Source organism: Capricornis sumatraensis, chromosome 16 (assembly GCF_032405125.1).
Source record: "Capricornis sumatraensis isolate serow.1 chromosome 16, serow.2, whole genome shotgun sequence".
Classification (NCBI taxonomy): domain Eukaryota; kingdom Metazoa; phylum Chordata; class Mammalia; order Artiodactyla; family Bovidae; genus Capricornis; species Capricornis sumatraensis.
The window spans coordinates 56,460,716-56,479,273 of NC_091084.1; the positions used below are offsets into that span (position 1 = coordinate 56,460,716).

Below are 18,558 nucleotides of genomic sequence, written 5' to 3' on the forward strand. Positions count from 1 at the left end.
TTCCACTGTTTCCTCATCTATTTCCCATGAAGTGATGGGACTGGATGCCATGATCTTTGTTTTCTGAATGTTGAGCTCTAAGCCAACTTTTTCACTCTCCTCTTTCACTTTCATCAAGAGGCTCTTTAGTTCCTCTTCACTTTCTGCCATAAGGGTGGTGTCATCTGCATATCTGAGGTTATTGATATTTCTCCCAGCAATCTTGATGCCAGCTTGTGCTTCTTCCAGCCCAGCGTTTCTCATGATGTACTCTGCATATAAGTTACATAAGCAGGGTGACAATATACAGCCTTGACGTTCTCCTTTTGCTATTTGGAACCAGTCTGTTGTTCCATGTCCAGTTCTAACTGCTGCTTCCTGACCTGCATATAAGTTTCTCAAGAGGCAGGTCAGGTGGTCTGGTATTCCCATCTCCTTCAGAATTTTCCACAGTTTGTTGTGATCCACACAGTCAAAGGCTTTGGCACAGTCAAAGCAGAAATAGATGTTTTTCTGGAACTCTCTTGCTTTTTCGATGATCCAGCGGATGTTGGCAATTTGATCTTTGGTTCCTCTGCCTTTTCTAAAACTAGCTTGAACATCTGGAAGTTCACAGTGAACGTATTGCTGAAGCCTGGCTTGGGGAATTTTGAGCATTACTTTACTAGCATGTGAGATGAGTGCAGTTGTGTGGTAGTTTTGAGCACCCTTTGGCATTGCCTTTCTTTGGGACTGGAATGAAGACTGACCTTTTCCAGTCCTATGGCCACCACTACTATCAGTAAGACCCAGCAACTGGCAAATACACTCTCATCCTGTTTTCTGAAGCTCGAACAGCACTAACTTATCCCAACATAAACAATTCAATGTCTCTGCAATATTCATTCATTTACATTTTAGCCAGCAATAATTATGTAAAAATTAACTATATCAGGGGTCATATAACATATAATATTTTAAAAGTTAGATAAATCTTACATTTAATGACTTCACAATTTAAATAGGTTTTTAAAGAACTTATCTTCAATTGTGAAGGTGATATTTTTGAAAAGAGAATTTTATCAAAAGAATCTGTTTTGTCCACACCAGAAAAAATATATCTGAACTTTACACAAAATTCACATTTTATTTAGGTTGAAATAAACTATACAAAATTGATTTTCTTCACCAAAAATAATAGCAATATTTTCTGTATTATTCCTAGATAAACTACAAAACACTTATTTTTGTAGACTTTCTAGGCTTTGCTTGTAAATCAAGATGAGGCAGTAGATAGAATCATGGAAAAAGCAGAAGAAAACAGACAAATCAGCTGTCAGTATCCATGGCCTCTGATCCTTTCTTGACCATGAAACTGATGTGTTCAACACATACCTGCCAAAAAGCTTACAAAGACGTAGGCTCAATAAAGGAATGTAAACAGCAATACCAGATGTGGAACAACAATGGCAGGCTCTTCCATTCAAATTTTAACTTGTTGCTTTAACTTCATTTGATAAAGAGAAAATCTACACTGAAATCCTTGTTGGACAAGCTAACACGTTTCTCTTATAGTCTGATAATTTTCTTAACTGTCCTTTACAGATTTTTAATAGCAGACTTATAACTCCTATTATTTAAAAGTCAGTCATGAGCTTCACTGTAACATTTTACAAAATGCATTCCTTCCTCCCATACCTCCTGTAATTTTATTTTTTCAAAGATCTGATAACTTAATACCTGACAATTTGATCCACAGTGATAAACGTAATGTCTAAAATCACTTAACTAAAACAATTCCAAAGTGCCATTAGCAGAGATCACATAAAACTGTAATATGGTACTTTCAATGCTATCTTCTGGAAGAACAGTTAGGTCTCCAAAGCATGGGCATTCGAATAGGCCATTTAAACAGGCAGATTATCAATGACTAATGTACTCAAAGGGAGGCCTACCAGGTCAAGATATTCAGTGATTAAGCGGCCTACCCTTACAACTTTTCTGTAAGATATTTTTTAATTTCTCACATTTTTTTTTGAATATCAAATATAAGAGACAGTCTAGGTTAAAAGTCTCTTAGGTATTTTCAATGGTTTCCGAATTATCTGTAGGAAGCTCTGACTTACTTGTATACAGTTTGATATATGTATCCACCATTAAATCCAAATCATGTTTTATATCAAAATTTATGTTAAGCAAAGCCAAGTTACTTGATCTTTGATCTGTCAAAGTGTTCCTCAAGTATGCTTTGAGACGCTTTCGCCCATTTTCATAGCGTTCATTCTCAACTTTCATCACAGGAAGAATACACAGGACTTTCAGCAATGCATAAACATTAGGAAAAAACTTGATGTCTGGCAGATGAAGGGCTTCATAAATAGTGGATGGAAGTTCTATATCTTTCCCTCTGTGTTTCCATTTGATTCTCCAACAATGCAGCTCAGCAGAGAGTGTGTCAGGATTAGGTAAGTCACTTCGGTACATGTCAGCATGGTGCTCCTCTGATGTATTGAATTTGAGCTGTCCCATGACAGAGGGTACCAGGGATAAGCATTTAAGCGCTTTGAGGTGCTGTTCTGAGAATATATCCTTCAGTTCCTGAATAATGTGTTCCACAGTTGGAACACTTAGAGTTTCTTTATAATAACTCTCAGAGGTTAGCTGAGATTCCAGGTTACTGTGCTGAGCTCTGCGAAATTTCCCTGGGAGTTTCATCTGAATATCAAGTTTGGTTGCCAAATTTGTGGCTTCCTCAAACCAAAATTCATGATAAACTTCAATATTTTCCATCACTTCATTTAGTGAATGTAACACTGCAGTCAAGCTACTGGCTGCAAAAAAGACATCAGAGGTTTGCCCCTGAAGATTTTTCCCAAAAGCTCTTGTAAAAGATAAAACATTTTTAAGAACAACAATGGTAACAATGAAATCAAAATCTGTTACCGCACTACAGAGCACAAATGCTCGGCCAGCTATACAGTTATTCCATCTAACGTTTGTGTCACTATTTATACCATCTAAACATAAAACAAGTGCTTGTAGGAGGTCCACTAAGATTTCAAAAGCATCATGCCTGCCTGTCCACTGAGAATGGCAAATCTCCTTCAGTTCTTTGCCCCTTTCTTCATTGTTCTGAAAGAGGACAGAAATTACACTTTCAAGCTCTAAAAGCAGTTGTGGTGATCGATGAAAAAAAGAACAAACTTCTTCGATTGTTCCTAATGCAACAGATACTCCCATAACAGGCACTGATTTTGCCAACCACATATTTAAGGCACAGGAAGAGCAGAGTGTGTAGATAGCTTGGGGATATTTCTCTAAAAGTCTAGAAGCAACAACTTTCATTTTGGATGAAAATCCACTAGATACAATGTAAGCCTGGCCACGACAGTACTCCATGTTTAATCCCCATTTCTCAGTTATTGTAGTGTGAAATTTCACAGCCAAAATTTCTGCATCAGCTTCATAAGGCAGGAAGCCTACGAATTCCTCTCTCAGGTTGTGAGCTTCGTCGACAAACCTCACCAACACAGGCAGGTGCTCTTCCCCTGCTATGTCCACCACATCATCAGTGATGATGGAAAAGAAGTGAGAATCTCTTACTTCCCTGAGGGTTTCTTCCCGAATGCAGCTCTCACAGATCTCCAGCATCTGTTTCTGCTGTGTTTTGGAACAGAACAATGTGTTAACTGCTGTTGTCTCAAAGCGCTTTCTCAGAACCTCTTCACCAGAATTGATCCGGCACTCTAGCAGTGCTTGAAAGTTATCAGGAGTAAAAAGACCTTCTGGGATTTCATCAGCTTCATGTCCATCCAGAGGTATGTTTTGTTTTCCCATAAGAATCAAAATTTCAAATAAAGATTTTAAATATTCTTTGTTTTCCTTCTCTTCAAGAGTTAAAGGTAAAATGTCTTCATCCTGCTCTTCACCCCCTTCTTCTGCACTGGGATTCTGAGCATTGCTGTTGTTTATTTCCTTATGTTTTGGCTCCTGTTCAGAAGTTTCATCAACTGGAAAACAAAGAATTAATTTTATAAGCAGGTTCATAAGGAATCATACAAACAAAAAATTACATATTTGACTGGTTAAATATTTAAAATTCACAAATTCATTCATTCAACACTCACGAGGCACCTACTAGACCACAGACTAGGATGCAGAGATTAAATTAAGACACACTCTAGTGGAGGAGACAAATACTGTGAATGAATATATATTCATCCTACATGTCAATGCTATTATGAGAGGAACAATTTCTTATAAATTTAAGAAGGCACATTACATATACAGAGTAATAACAGTCCACGCCGTCACAAAAAGGACCGGAAGGACTAACATTTACTGAGGCACTGTGTTGTCCTCTTATATGTAGCAGACTGCTCCCTCTACAGGCATGTTATCAACCCCATTTACAAATGAGGACAGTAAATAACTGCCAAGGTCACAGACAGAGGTGAAAATTCAAATCTAAGCTTGTCTGGCTCCAAGGTCCATGCTGACACTTTTAAGCAATACTTTTATATGGGAGATGAGACCATATACTACAAATTATATTCATGCAATTTCTAGGGCACTATTAGTATATTATTAATAGAAATCTCTTCATATGTAGATGGGGAAACTGAAGCCCTGAGGTTAAGGGTTCTGACCATAGTCATACTCACAACCCTGTAAGTCCTGGCCCCTGTGGCCCCTTTTTTAACCATCATTTTTTAACCATCATGGGTTCATAGAAGCTCCAAAACAAAATGAATGTGTAGTTCCCCAAATCTGGCACCCTGTTTCAAGACACAAATATCCTTCACTCCTTTCTTTGCCTGACTCCATGTCTCTTCAGCTATAAAGGGGGAAAAAAATAGTTCTTACCTCAGGGCTACCGTGAGAATTACATGAATTAATATATGCAAAGCTCTTAATGACTTGGCACACAGTAAGCACTCAGTAAAAAGTTGGGTTAATAATAACAGCAGTAGTAGGAAGAGATAGGAAAGGAAGATTAAAAGTAAAAATTGGTAAGAACAAAACCCCATCTAGTCCTCATTTTCTGGTGACACAGCTCAGACATCAGCACCTGGAGAACAGCTACTGTGACTCTTACTCTCTGTAAAGCCAAGTATCTCAACAGCACTGAGTCTTTAAATTTTTACCAAGAACTTAGTATGCACCACAGGTGGCATGGACAGAGATTCGGCTCCTTTCCTTCCCTACAGTGAGATACTTACTCTGCCTTGTGCCCTACCACACTGGGAGCACCTCGTGGAAAGAGAGAAGGCCAAGTACATGGCATAGTGGTACTCAATAAAGACTAACTGAGCTAAGATTTTATCTCACAGACAATTCCAGACCACAGGACAATGCCTACCACACTCTTACATCATTCTCACAATAGGTTTTTGGACATAAAACATATTTATTTGTCCTTACCAGGTCAAGGCCTTTTAAAAAGGCATTCAGAAGTTGAGTCATTAACACTATCACTTACTTTTTTTCTGTTTCAGTGTCCTGATTTCATCTTCACTCTAAATGATAAGAAAAAGAGAAAAAAATATCTTTAAGAAAACTGAACTCCAGTATATCATCACAGACTCAAGTAAAAAGCATATTATGAGTCAAATTTAATTCTTTTTTTTTTGGCCATGCCATGCAGCATGTGGAATCTTAGTTTCCTGACCAGGAACTGAACCTGTGCCCCCTGCAGTAGAAGTATGAAATGTTAACTACTGGACCACCTGGGAAGTCCCAAATTTAATTCTTTCAAGAGCATAAATTCTTCATAAAGAATACATTCTTCAAACAGACAGATGACAAGCAAACTAGAATCATCTGCTAATGACTCCAAGTTTATAATAAAATACTAGAGGGTAAAGAATACATCATTTAAGTACTTTATGCCTAAATCATCATAACTTGAGGTTACAAGTATGTGCTGGCTAATACAAGGCATGAACGTATATGACGGCATTTAAGGTCAAACTCAAGGTCCATAAATCATGGCCCTCTCCCCTAGTCTAACCCAAGGGGATGTCATGTAAAAGGGAGTTGCTGGAGTCCAGAACCTAACACAAAAGCTGTGAGCAATCTCTGAGAAGCAGAAAGTGACAATGCCAAAATGGAAGAGAAATGGATATAAATAGCATAGAGAGCCAAGTGGCATATTCAGGCTTAGACTGAGGGAGAACTTTCCAAATGTGTCCTTTTCTCCCTCTAACCCACTGTAATTATTAGCTCACACCCCACCCCATTACTATTGTAGGGCATGAAAGCAGCAGTACCAGTGACAGCTAGAGACAGCAGGGTACCTGCTGGGCAGCACAGGACATGGTACTGATAAAAGGTGAGCAGGTTAGCCAGTCTGGAACATTCCCTCCTTATCCTATGGGCTGTGGAGTTACAAGGATGGCAGATCTGGAAGTGAGCCTGCTGTAAGATATCTGAGGTTCTTTGAGGGGCAGAGAACAGGAAATGATAGCTACAGGATGGGAAGTGATTGAGCTCCTCACCCCTGCTTCATATTACTAAGAAGAAAGCTGATGTGCAGTGTCAGCACTCATTTATGAGAAGTTCCAGAAAAAAAACAGAGCGGAAGAAAAGCATGAAGAAATAAAAACTGAGGATTCCTCAGAACTGTACAATGTAAGTCTGGATAAGAAAAAACCTCACATTCAGATATAGTTTAGTCAAATTTGAAATATCAAATATAAACAAAATATTTAAAGGAGAAAAAAGCATTCACCTAAAAAGGAACAAGAATGAGACTGGCATTGATGTCAACAGCAATAATGGATGAAAAAAATTAGAAAATATCACATAGAATATACATACCCTCTATGCATCAAATATTTGGGGACAAAAAGTTTTACAAAATAAACCCATGTCTAGAAACTAAAAACAAAAACAATCTTATGTTAAAGAAGTAGGGGAAATTACAAAACACTCACAGTTGAACAATGAAAGCACTACATGTCTAAAACTGCAGGATACAGCTAAAATATAGACATTTATAGCTTTGAATACACATAAATAAGTTAAACATTCAAGAAGTTAAAGAAGAGCCAAACAATAAATTCTTCAAATCTAGCAGAAATCAATAAAATAGCTCATAAGTACAGCAATCAGTGATAAAACTCACTACTGTTTCTTTGAAAAGACTATTAAAGTAATTTTAGGAGCAGAGAAAGGCAAGCAGCCTAAAACTCTAGGTGAAGCTCATAAAGTTTTGGAAACATATAAGGCACAAGAAGAAAGAGAAACAAATAAATGAACAGAAATGGTAATCAAAATATTCCCTCATCCACCCAAAGCCCTCTGATGGTTTTACCAAGTTCAACCTAACTTTCAAGAGCAGACAATATCTACCTTATATAAGTTTTTCTAGGAAAATTAAAAGAGAAAAAAAGAAATGTTATCTAACTCATTTTATGAGGCCAACGGATCCCTGAATATCGTAACTGTGTAAGAAGAATACATGAAAAGAAATTACAGGCCAAGACTTATAAACGCATAACTGACCAACTAAATCGAACAGTATATGAAAATTAAAAGAAATATACTGCAGTCATTTAGGCAAAGATGGTTCAACATCAGCAAATCCATCAATGTTATTCACTAAGCATTAAAGAAGGGGGGTAAAAAAGAAAAGATACAATGAAAATACCAATAAGCTCCATAAGTTAAGACAAAAAAATAACCTCTTAATATGAGGACTAAAAGAAAATAAAGGGTATTTCTTTAACTTGATTAAAAAAAAATTACTTAACAATACCAATGGAAACATCACATTTAATGGAACAAGACAAGTGTACCAGCCATGACATTCCTGGGACTACTCGATACAGTACTAGAGACGATCCTGACCAAACAGTAAGACAGGCAACGGAAAACATTAAAATTGGAAGACTGAAAGAAGAGGCAAATCTGTTCTTATTTATAGATGATACAATCAACTACACAGAAAACCCAGTAGACTATTAGAATTAACCTAAAAAAAACGATCTTCAAAATTGGTGGCAGGACTTTCCTGGTGGCCCAGTGGTGAATCTGCCTTGCCACGCAGGTAGCACACGTTTGATCTCTACTTGGGGAACGAGGACCCCACATGCCACAGAGCAACTAAGCCCTTGCGCCACAGCAACGGAGTCTGCACACCGCAATTACACAGAGTCTGTGGACCACACTAAAAGACCCCGCGTGATGCAGCCAAGATCCCATGAGCCTCAACTAAGACCCCACACAGTCAAACAAATAAATAACTTTTTTAATTGGTGGAAACAATCTCTTAACCAGAAATACGTAATCTTACCCTAACTTAGCAAGTAATTAAGGAAGGATGTACACGTTCTCTTCTAAAAAACAACAAAAATCTTGAAAATTTTTCAAAATTTTTACTCTCTGCACTTCTAAATTATTATACTTTTTCTTTTTTCAGTGCTTATTTACTTGGCTGCGCTGGATCTTAGTTGCAGCACGCAAGATCTCGAATCTTCACTGCAGCATGTTGTTTAGTTGCTCAGTCATGTCCAACTCTTTTTGACCCCATGGGCTGTAGCCCATCAGGGTCCTCTGACCATGGGATTTCCCAGGCAAGAATACTGGTGTGGGCTGCCATTTCCTTCTCCAGGGGAGCTTCCTGACCTAGGGATCAAACCCGAGTCTCCTGAAAGTCTCCTATATTCCAGGCAGATTCTTTTACTGCTGAGCCACACTGCAGCATGCAAAATCCTTTAGTTGCGTGCGGCATGTGGGATCTAGGTCCCTGATTAGGGAGTAAACCTGGGCCCCCTGCTTTGGAAGTGACGACTCTTAGCCCCTGGACCACCAGAGAAATCCCGTTTTGAAAGTCTTTTCAAAGAACTAGTAGCTTTGTCAATGACTGCTCTGCTACTTGATAGCTATTTTATTGGTTTTTTTCCATTCATGGATATGACTAATTAACATTGTAAAAATATTAATTCAAAGTATTTATAATGAAAATCTCAACAGAATTTCTAGAATATGACAAAAGGATTCTCAAATTCACATGCCAGAATAAAAGTCTACAAATAGCTAAGACAATTTCGAAAAAGAAGATTTAAGAAATCACTCTATTTGAAAATTATATAATCTAAAGCAATGTAAGGGGCAGCATCTTATCCAGACTGATTAACAGACTATGTTGGGAAAACCTGATCCCTATAAATAGAAAGGTAAATTAGATCTCTACTGGACACTATACAAATTCAAATGGATCAAAGATCTGATTACAAAAGGTAAATATAGAAGAAAATGAGGAGAACTAGACAAATGTTATCTTTGAGAAGCACATAGCCAATGGATTGAAATGACTCATTAAGTACAAGAGCATGGATACAAAATGGAGGAAGGTGAGGAATGGGAATGGTTATAAGGAAAAAAAAATAAGGGGCTTCCTGGTGGCAATGATGACAGAAAACCATGGTCTGAGGAGTCTGAGTAATTTCATTTTGTTCATCTGAGGTCAAGAAAAAACAGGTAGGTTTTAAGGATATCAAAGGTTTATAAAAAACATGCACAAAGATGCCATATAGAGATACTTAAAAGCTTTTATAAACCCTGTGAGTACTTTATAAACCCTGTGAGTACTTAATAGTGATGGAATCCTTATCTCTAGTAAAACTACCCATGTCCTAACTTTCACTCTTTCCCTTTATTAATACCTTTGTGCCAAAATATTCTAGAAATATACCTCAGTCCCACTTTCTTTACCACAAAGGAAGCATTGAGTTTTTTTTCCTGCTTTCCTGGAGGAAAATGATCTAGGAGCCCATACTTAACAGCATGAAATTAACATGAAATTAAAAGATGCTTACTCCTCGGTTATAACCAACCTAGACAGCATATTAAAAAGCAGAGACGTTACTTTGCTGACAAAGGTCTATCTAGTCAAGGCTATGATTTTTCCAGTAGTCATATATGGATGTGAGAATTGGACTATAAAGAAAGCTGAGCACTGAAGAATTGATGCTTTTGAACTGTGGTGTTGGAGAAGACTCCTGAGAGTCGTTTGGACAGCAAGGAGATCCAACCAGTCCATCCAAAAGGATATCAGTCCTGAATATTCCTTGGAAGGACTGATGCTGAAGCTGATACTCCAATACTTTGGCCACTTGATGCGAAGAGCTAACTCATCTTAAAAGACCCTAATGCTGGGAAAGATAGAAGGCAGGAGGAGGAGCCAACAGAGGATGAGATGGTTGGATGGCATTACTGACTCAATGGTCATGAGTTTGAGTAAACTCTGGTAGTTGTTCATGGACAGGGAGGCCTGGCATGCTGCAGTCCATGGCGTGGTGAAGAGTCGGACATGACTGAGCAACTGAATAGAACCAAACTGAATTAACAGCATACTTTGGCTCAAGTCAACAAGTATCAACTGGCTAAACTTAAGGAAGATTTTCCAAAGCAAATACTAAAACAAACTAAACACCTTAGGTCTATGCTACTTCAATAACCATGGCATTAATCAGGCATAATGCTACACCTGATATAGAGAGTAACTTGGTTCAATATTAACATGAATGCATCTATACTAGATTTCATAATATTATAGAGGATAGAAAAGCTGGAAGCACACTGACATACCAGTTCTTTTATTCGTTTTCTGTGTCTACTATGTGGATTATTCAAATGGCTGGTAAGATCGAATATTGTTGGTATGGCATTATCTCGGAGAACTGTCCTGTAAGGACTCTGAAAAAGAAAAATGTGTTAAGGCAGAAACAGTCCTTAAAAATACATTACACACAAACAAAATTGATTGTTAATGATTTCCCCAGTACTACTTCAACTCCAATTCTGAAGTGTAGAGACCTGCAGAATTGATGATGTCAGTCCAGATCAGCTAATTATTTCTAACTCCTTTTACATTTGTCCTTCTGGCAATCTTATAAATGAAGGAACTGAACTGATGATAGGCATGAAAAGTAAAATGTATTTGTATTATATATACATTTTTCTAATTCAGTCTTCTAGCTACTTTTCTGTTCTTCCATGAGCCTACAAAGCAAAGCAGGCACAGAAGTTTCTCAAATAAGCTATCCTCTTATAGGTTTCATAATAACTCTTCCTCCTTTACCTGCCATTCACTCTTCTTTCGCTACTATTACTGAGAAGCATTAAGGCACTGTGAAATAATACTGACGAGGACCCAAGAGACCAAGAGCTTCCCTGGTGGCTCAGACAGTAAAGAATCTGTCTGCAATGCAGGAGAACCAGGTTTGATCCCTGGGTTGGGAAGATACCCTGGAGAAGAGAATTGCTACCGACTCCAATATTCTTGGAGAATTCCATAGACAGAGAAGCTGGTGGGCTACAGTTCATGGGGTCAAAATGAGCTGGACACTACTGAGCCACTAATACTTTCACAGGATGCTCAGGAGCTAGTCCTTATTCTACCAGTGACTCACTCTGAGACCCTAGACAAATACTTTTCCTTTCTACAGTCAGTTTCTTCTTTTGAATAAAACTCAGGTATTGAATTAGATGAAGTTATTCACACACTAATGATCATAATGCTCATCATTTCAGTTACCCAACCACCTATACTTTTTCATAATTGACTCACTTTTCTAACTAACAAAATCTTAAGGAATAAAAACTATAAAATAATGATTTGATAAGCTAGTTATATTTTTAACACGTATTACAAAATTTAAGATAAAAACTGACTCATGTGCCACTTAATATCATTTATATGTCACAAGTTATACACATAATCACATTTTTGCAAACACTGAACCAGGTATTTCTAAATTTCCTTCTAATTATAATATTCTTATCACTGAAGGGTGACCACTCTCTATCCTTATAAACTAATTCAATCCGACTAGAAGCTGGATGCAAATTTAGATGGTGACAGTCTCCTACAGCCAGACAGGCCAGAGGTCAGGTAGGGACAAGAAGTTTATTAAGAGGCAGAGTAACAGATGAATAACTGCTACTACATTCCCTTAGCTAGTCCAAAGAAACTGTGCCTTTAATGTCTTCCCAAATTTGCACTGATAAAAACAAAACACGCTTCAGTTTAAAAAGCTTTTGTGGGAGCAATGATTGTTTCAAAGCTAATAAAGCAGATTCAAAGTATACATCAAACCAAAGTAAAAATCCCCATATTTTTTTTAACTCAACGAAAGGAGGTTAGGAAAATATGATGGAAAAATATATAATTAAAGAGAACATACAAGTTTTATCTAAGGAACTGTTAAACACATTTGAGAAGAATTTCTATTTCTATTCAATATTTTCTAGTTCAATCACAAGCCTCAGGGAAAACACAAAGAAGAAAATCTATTTCTTAATGACATTCAACTTCTAGTGCTGGGCCAATTATCCTCAGTCTACTATGGAGTTTGAATCAGGGATTGATATGGTACACAATCACTGAAGGGCACAAACACAATACTATACCCTAAGTGCTTTAGCTTTCCTGCTTGGCCAACATCTCAAAAAGCAAAACCATATCCATATACAGAGTGAAGTCTTGATATCTTCCAATTAAATAAACAGAAGAGGGATAAAACACTATGAAGAACTTAAAAAATTCATATAAAATTAATCTATAAAGCAAAGGTATTATAGACCAAAAAACAATACATGAATAAAAAACATGCAATATTTGTACACCTACTCATAAGTAGCCATGCCAAAAAAGGCTACATTCTATTCCTGTGCATGACAATTTTTATTCAGTATCAAAATTTAATCTTTAACTGCTGAATGAAGGCTTGAATATAAAGTAATGATCTTACTTTAGCATCAGAGATAATGTTTAGCTTTGGTTGAACTAACCACAAACGTTTACTGATGAGATCTTAAATGCCAAACTAATGAATTCAAAACTCTTAACAACATTTGGGTATAAATATTAAGATAATCCAGCTTTTAACAGCAATATCTTCTATATGTGGAGAATGAAAATCTCTCACATTTGTAATAACTGATTCAAGATTAAAAAATTATGTGGAAATTTAAAAAGTGAAAATAGTTCTGTTCTATGCTCTGACTAAACAAGAATAGAAGTGAACTATATATTTTAAATTTCTCACATTAATCTTGTTGGAATTAACTGATTAAGAAATGGTATTTATTAATAAAATAAAAATTTAAAAATGCATATGGTGTGTGTATCCAAAATAATTTGGGATATTTTAATTTAATGTCAAGAACATACAGTTTGCCTTTTAAACATATGAAATCTTTGATTTTGATCATTACCCTGTTAACAAAGCAAGGCAAAAATATCCCTCAAATATTTGTGATTAAACTGTTGAACCGGAATAGGCTCACCTCCCAATGACTTCACAAGTATCTGCTTCAATTAATTTTGAGAAATAAAATAACCCAATCATTCTTTAGTTTTCTGATGCCTCTGCAAAATGTATCTGAAAAAAATATCAAAATAAATTGCTGCATAACAATATATAGTGTATCTTCAAATTAAGTTTATGTCTATCCCAATAACTGATGACAGTTATGCCTAAACAAGAATATTTGTTTTCATACCTAAGCAAGAATACTTAACAAAATTGTCTTCCTAACTAGTTTCGTGCTGTGATTCATGGGGTCGCAAAGAGTCGGACACAACTGAGTGACTGAACTGAACTGAACTGAACTAGTTTTTAAAGTGTTTCAAGTCTGCTTTATTTCAATCAAATCTGTCTTTGTGTGCCTTTTACGAATCAAAACAGTAACAGAATCACAGACGGTTAAAAATCTTAGACCTCAGGAATTATTTGGTCTAAATTCTTCATTAGAAATTGAGGCTAAGAGAGAAGTGACCTGGACAAATTTGCAGTTAACTGTAATAAGGGAGAAATTCAGGTCTTGATATGAAATTGCAAATTACTGATGAAAATGTTTTTATCACATGAACTGTATGATTTACTTCTTGTTGTATCCAGCACATAAAAATTAAGGGTAGGTTCTAACAGTACACACGAAAATTTGCAAAGAGCTCTATCCCTTGATGAAGATTTCACTCATATAAAAGCTCTAGAGAAGCTGTTCCAAATAAAAATGCCAAATTCACCTTAAACATACACATTTATAATCATCTAAAATTTTCTGAAGGCCACAAAAAAAGTTTAAAAACTGGTGACCTTTGATAAAGTGGGAATGGGGCATCAGAAATAGAAGGGTTAAAACACACACACACACATATACACAAAGGTTTTTAAGAACAAAATAGGTACTATTAAGTTCCAAATCTGTCTTCATCTTAAAGGAAAACAAGTGGCAGGGTGTAAGGATACTCTTCAACATTAATATATGAAGATTTACATTTCCAACCAAATAGTGAGTGAAAACGAAACAAACAAAAAAGCAAACCCTCTGCTTACTTACAGTTCTGCAGATCATAGAAGTTTCAAAGTGTTTGGCACACAATCGATAATGTTTATTTAGTTGATCAGGTGTTTTATCTTCTAAGTCTGCTCTCCTACAGTTCTCCACCCACTTCTGGCATCTACAAAAATAAAGCCAAAATAAAACTACAGAATATGAGCTTAACATTCAAATTTCAGCATTCAGTTTTAAGGTAAATACCTATTATGGATAATAGATTTCTGCTCCTCTAGACACAAAAAATATAACATGATTTGGAGCAGCTGATTAACAACAAAATGAGAGCTGGTAGAAACCTCAGAAATCATTTAGTACATTCATTTACAGACAAGGTTAAGAAGTAACTTGTCAAGAGTCATATACAAAATTAGCAGTAAAACTAGAACTTAAACTTGAATCTTTCAACTCCCAGGACATCCTAGCATCAGAGAGGACTTAATGATCAGCAGTACAAGCAAAAAACTGCACAACCAAAAGGCCAGTGGCTTGACACTCCCCTTAGGATTTCAACTTAAACAAGCATATGAAAACACATTGTCACTGTAGAAAATTACAAAGTAGATGTTCTATAAATAACTAGAGTTTATTATGGAAGCATAATGGCTATATTCATCTGCTTTATTATAAACATGATTATCTACAATGATATGTGCAAACTAGATTGTAAGCTCCATAAATGCAGGGATTGTGTCTACACAATCTAGTACACAGATGGTGTTAAGAGATAGTGACTGAGACAAAGTCCATGTCCTCTTGGTGCTTAAATATCTGTAGGAAAAAATTAACATCATCTTCATCATCATAATGCTTATTAAGCACTTATTAAGAGCCAGCTGCTGCTGCTGCTGTTTAGCCACTAAATCATGTCTATTTGTGACCCCATGGACTGTACCAGACACTGCTCTAAATTGTTTTCAAAGAGGATAGAAATGTTCTATGCACCTAAAAGAGCAAAACTAAGCTCTTGGTACAAATTTCAGGAAAACAAAATTACCATGGTGAAATGTTGATTATCTAACCTAAAATTGTAAAGCATTTCATTTGACCAAGAGGTATTAATTACTATACACAGTAAGGGTGCCTAAGATGTCTGTATTTTAATCACATTCTTACATAGTTGTACAATGTGATTATAAATATTTTGATTTCAACATCTAAATTATTGGGTATAAAAACTCACTATAAAACAATTGCCATATTGCTAGAGTTAAGTTTGTTTCTTAATTCTTAAATCTCTGGAGATCTTCCACACAGAACATCACTGTCTGTATTATTTCTGAACCAAACTGAAATGAAGGCTGAACTAAAGGCTAAATTGAAATAGCCTTCTGATAAAAACAAGACTCAGATTCAATCAAGAATAAGCTGAGCAGTTCAGTTCAGTCAATGAGTCGTGTCCAACTCTTTGCAACCTCGTGAATCACAGCACACCAGGTATCCCGGTCCATCACCAACTCCCGGAGTTCACTCAAACTCACGTCCATCGAGTCGGTAATGGCATCCAGCCATCTCATCCTCTGTCGTCCCCTTCTCCTCCTGTCTCCAATCGTTCCCAGCATCAGGGTCTTTTCCAATGAGTCAACTCTTCGCATGAGGTGGCCAAAGTACTGGAGTTTCAGCTTTAGCATCAGTCCCTCCAATGAATACCCAGGACTGAATTCCTTTAGCATGGACTGGTTGGATCTCCTTGCAGTCCAAGGGACTCTCAAGAGTCTTCTCCAACACCACAGTTCAAAAGCATCAATTCTTCAGCGCTCAGCTTTCTTCACAGTCCAACTCTCACATCCATACATTGACCACTGGAAATAACATAGCCTTGACTAGACGGATCTTTGTTGGCAAAGTAATGTCTCTGCTTTTGAACATGCTATCTAGGCTGGTTATAACTTTCCTTCCAAGGAGTAAGCGTCTTTTAATTTCATGGCTGCGATCACCATCTGCAGTGATTTTGGAGCCCAAAAAAATAAAGTCTGACACTGTTTCCACTGTTTCCCCATTTATTTGCCATGAAGTGATGGGACCAGATGCCATGATCTTCGTTTTCTGAATGTTGAGCTTTAGGCCAACTTTTTCACTTTCATCAAGAGGCTCTTTAGTTCCTCTTCACTTTCTGCCATAAGGGTGGTGTCATCTGCATATCTGAGGTTATTGATATTTCTCCCGGCAATTTTGATTCCAGCTTGTGCTTCCTCCAGCCCAGCATTTCTCATGATGTACTCTGCGTATAAGTTAAATAAGTAGGGTGACAATATACAGCCTTGACATACTCCTTTTCCTATTGGTGATAGAAGCAAGGTCCGATGCTGTAAAGAGCAATATTGCATAGGAACCTGGAATGTCAGGTCCATGAATCAAGGCAAATTGGAAATGGTCAAACAGGAGGTGGCAAGAGTGAACATCAACATTCTAGGAGTCAGCGAACTAAAATGGACTAGAATGGGTGAATTTAACTCAGATGACCATTATATCTAGTACTGTGGGCAGGAATCCCTTAGAAGAAATGGAGTAGCCATCATTGTCAACAAGAGTCCAAAATGCAGTACTTGGATGCAATCTCAAAAATGACAGAATGATCTCTGTTCATTTCCAAGGCAAACCATTCAATATCACGGTAATACAAGCGTATGCCCCAACCAGTAATGCTGAAGAAGCTGAAGTTGAACAGTTCTATGAAGACCTACAAGACCATCTACAAGTAACACCCAAAAAAGACGTCCTTTTCATTATAGGGGACTGGAATGCAAAAGTAGGAAGTCAAGAAACACCTGGAGTAACAGGCAAATTTGGCCTTGGAGTATGGAATGAAGCAGGGCAAAGACTAATAGAGTTTTGCCAAGGGAACACACTGGTCATAGCAAACACCCTCTTCCAACAACACAAGAGAAGACTCTACATATGGACATCACCAGATGGTCAACACCGAAATCAGATTGATTATATTCTTTGCAGCCAAAGATGGAGACGCCCTATACAGTCAGCAAAGACAAGAATGGGAGCTGACTGTGGCTCAGATCATGAACTCCTTATTGCCAAATTCAGACTTAAATTGAAGAAAGTAGGGAAAACCACTAGACCATTCAGGTATGACCTAAATCAAATCCCTTATGATTATACAGTGGAAGTGAGAAATGGATTTAAGGGATTAGACCTGATAGACAGAGTGCCTGATGAACTATGGACGAAGGTTCATGACACTGTACAAGTGACAGGGATCAAGACCATTCCCAAGAAAAAGAAATGCAAAAAAGCAAAATGGCTGTCTGAAGAGGCTTTACAAACAGCTGTGAAAAGTTGAGCATAGGGCCCAATGAACTACACCTACTTGTTCCACATCAAATACCTAGAATAAATCTAATGAAAGATGTGTAAGACTTCTAATAGAAAATACTTTTAATTTTTATTGTTTCTTTTAGAAAAAAATTTTAAATAAATAAATGGAGCTATACACAAGTTCATGGACTGGTACACTGAATCCTAAAGATATCAATTCTTATCAAAATGATTTATTTATTTAATATAATCACAATCTCAAGAAGTTCTTTTATGCATGTCTCTGTGTGAGAGAGAGAAATGACAAAAGATCATTCTAAAACTTTTTATACAGAAATTCAAAGGATCAGCATAGTCAAGACAACCTTGGGGGAAAAAGTCGAAAGACCTATCTTACCAGATAGACTTCTTATAAAGCTTATTAAAACTGTGGTATTGGACTTCTCTGGTAGTCCAAAGGTTAAGACTCTGAGCTTCCACTGCAGGGGATGTGGGTTTCATCTCAGGTCGGGGAATTTCACATGACTCAAGGTGAAGTCAAAAAATACAAAAGAATAAAATAAAAATCCATATATCTTTTTTAAAAAGTGTGATATTGGCACAAAAACAAACAAAAAAGTAGACAAAATGGACAGCCGTGGATGCTTAAGACAAAGGAATCATTGCACAGCGGTAAAGTTAAAAGTTTTCCAATAGTTCTGAATTGGCCATCCATATGGGAAAAAATTAATCTTGACCTGCACTTTCATCTATGGAAAATAAATTCCAAGTGAATTATAGGCCTAAATATGAAAGGTAATACAATACAGTTTCTAAAAGATAACATAAAAGACTATCTTAATCACCTTGACACAAAGAACTCTTAAAAAGGCAACAGAAAAAAAGTCTAGAGGAAAAGATGAGTAAATTAGGCTACTTTATGGTTAATCACTTATTCATTAAAAGAATCATTAAAGAGTGAAATGGCAACCCACA

General features: G+C 36.7%; 1 protein-coding gene across 1 annotated transcript in view; it reads right to left on the minus strand.

Annotated features, from left to right (window-relative positions):
* Window positions 1-1,160: 1,160 nt before the first annotated feature.
* THAP12 (THAP domain containing 12) overlaps window positions 1,161-18,558 on the minus strand; it is a 28,591-nt gene continuing 11,193 nt past the window's right edge. Inside the window, exons 2-5 of the mRNA XM_068988576.1 lie at window positions 14,314-14,434; window positions 10,555-10,662; window positions 5,441-5,477; window positions 1,161-3,968 (exon numbers count right to left, since the gene is read on the minus strand). Of these exons, the coding sequence (XP_068844677.1) occupies window positions 2,035-3,968; window positions 5,441-5,477; window positions 10,555-10,662; window positions 14,314-14,434 (2,200 nt within the window). The 3' untranslated portion in view covers window positions 1,161-2,034. The remainder of the gene's footprint in view (window positions 3,969-5,440; window positions 5,478-10,554; window positions 10,663-14,313; window positions 14,435-18,558) is intronic.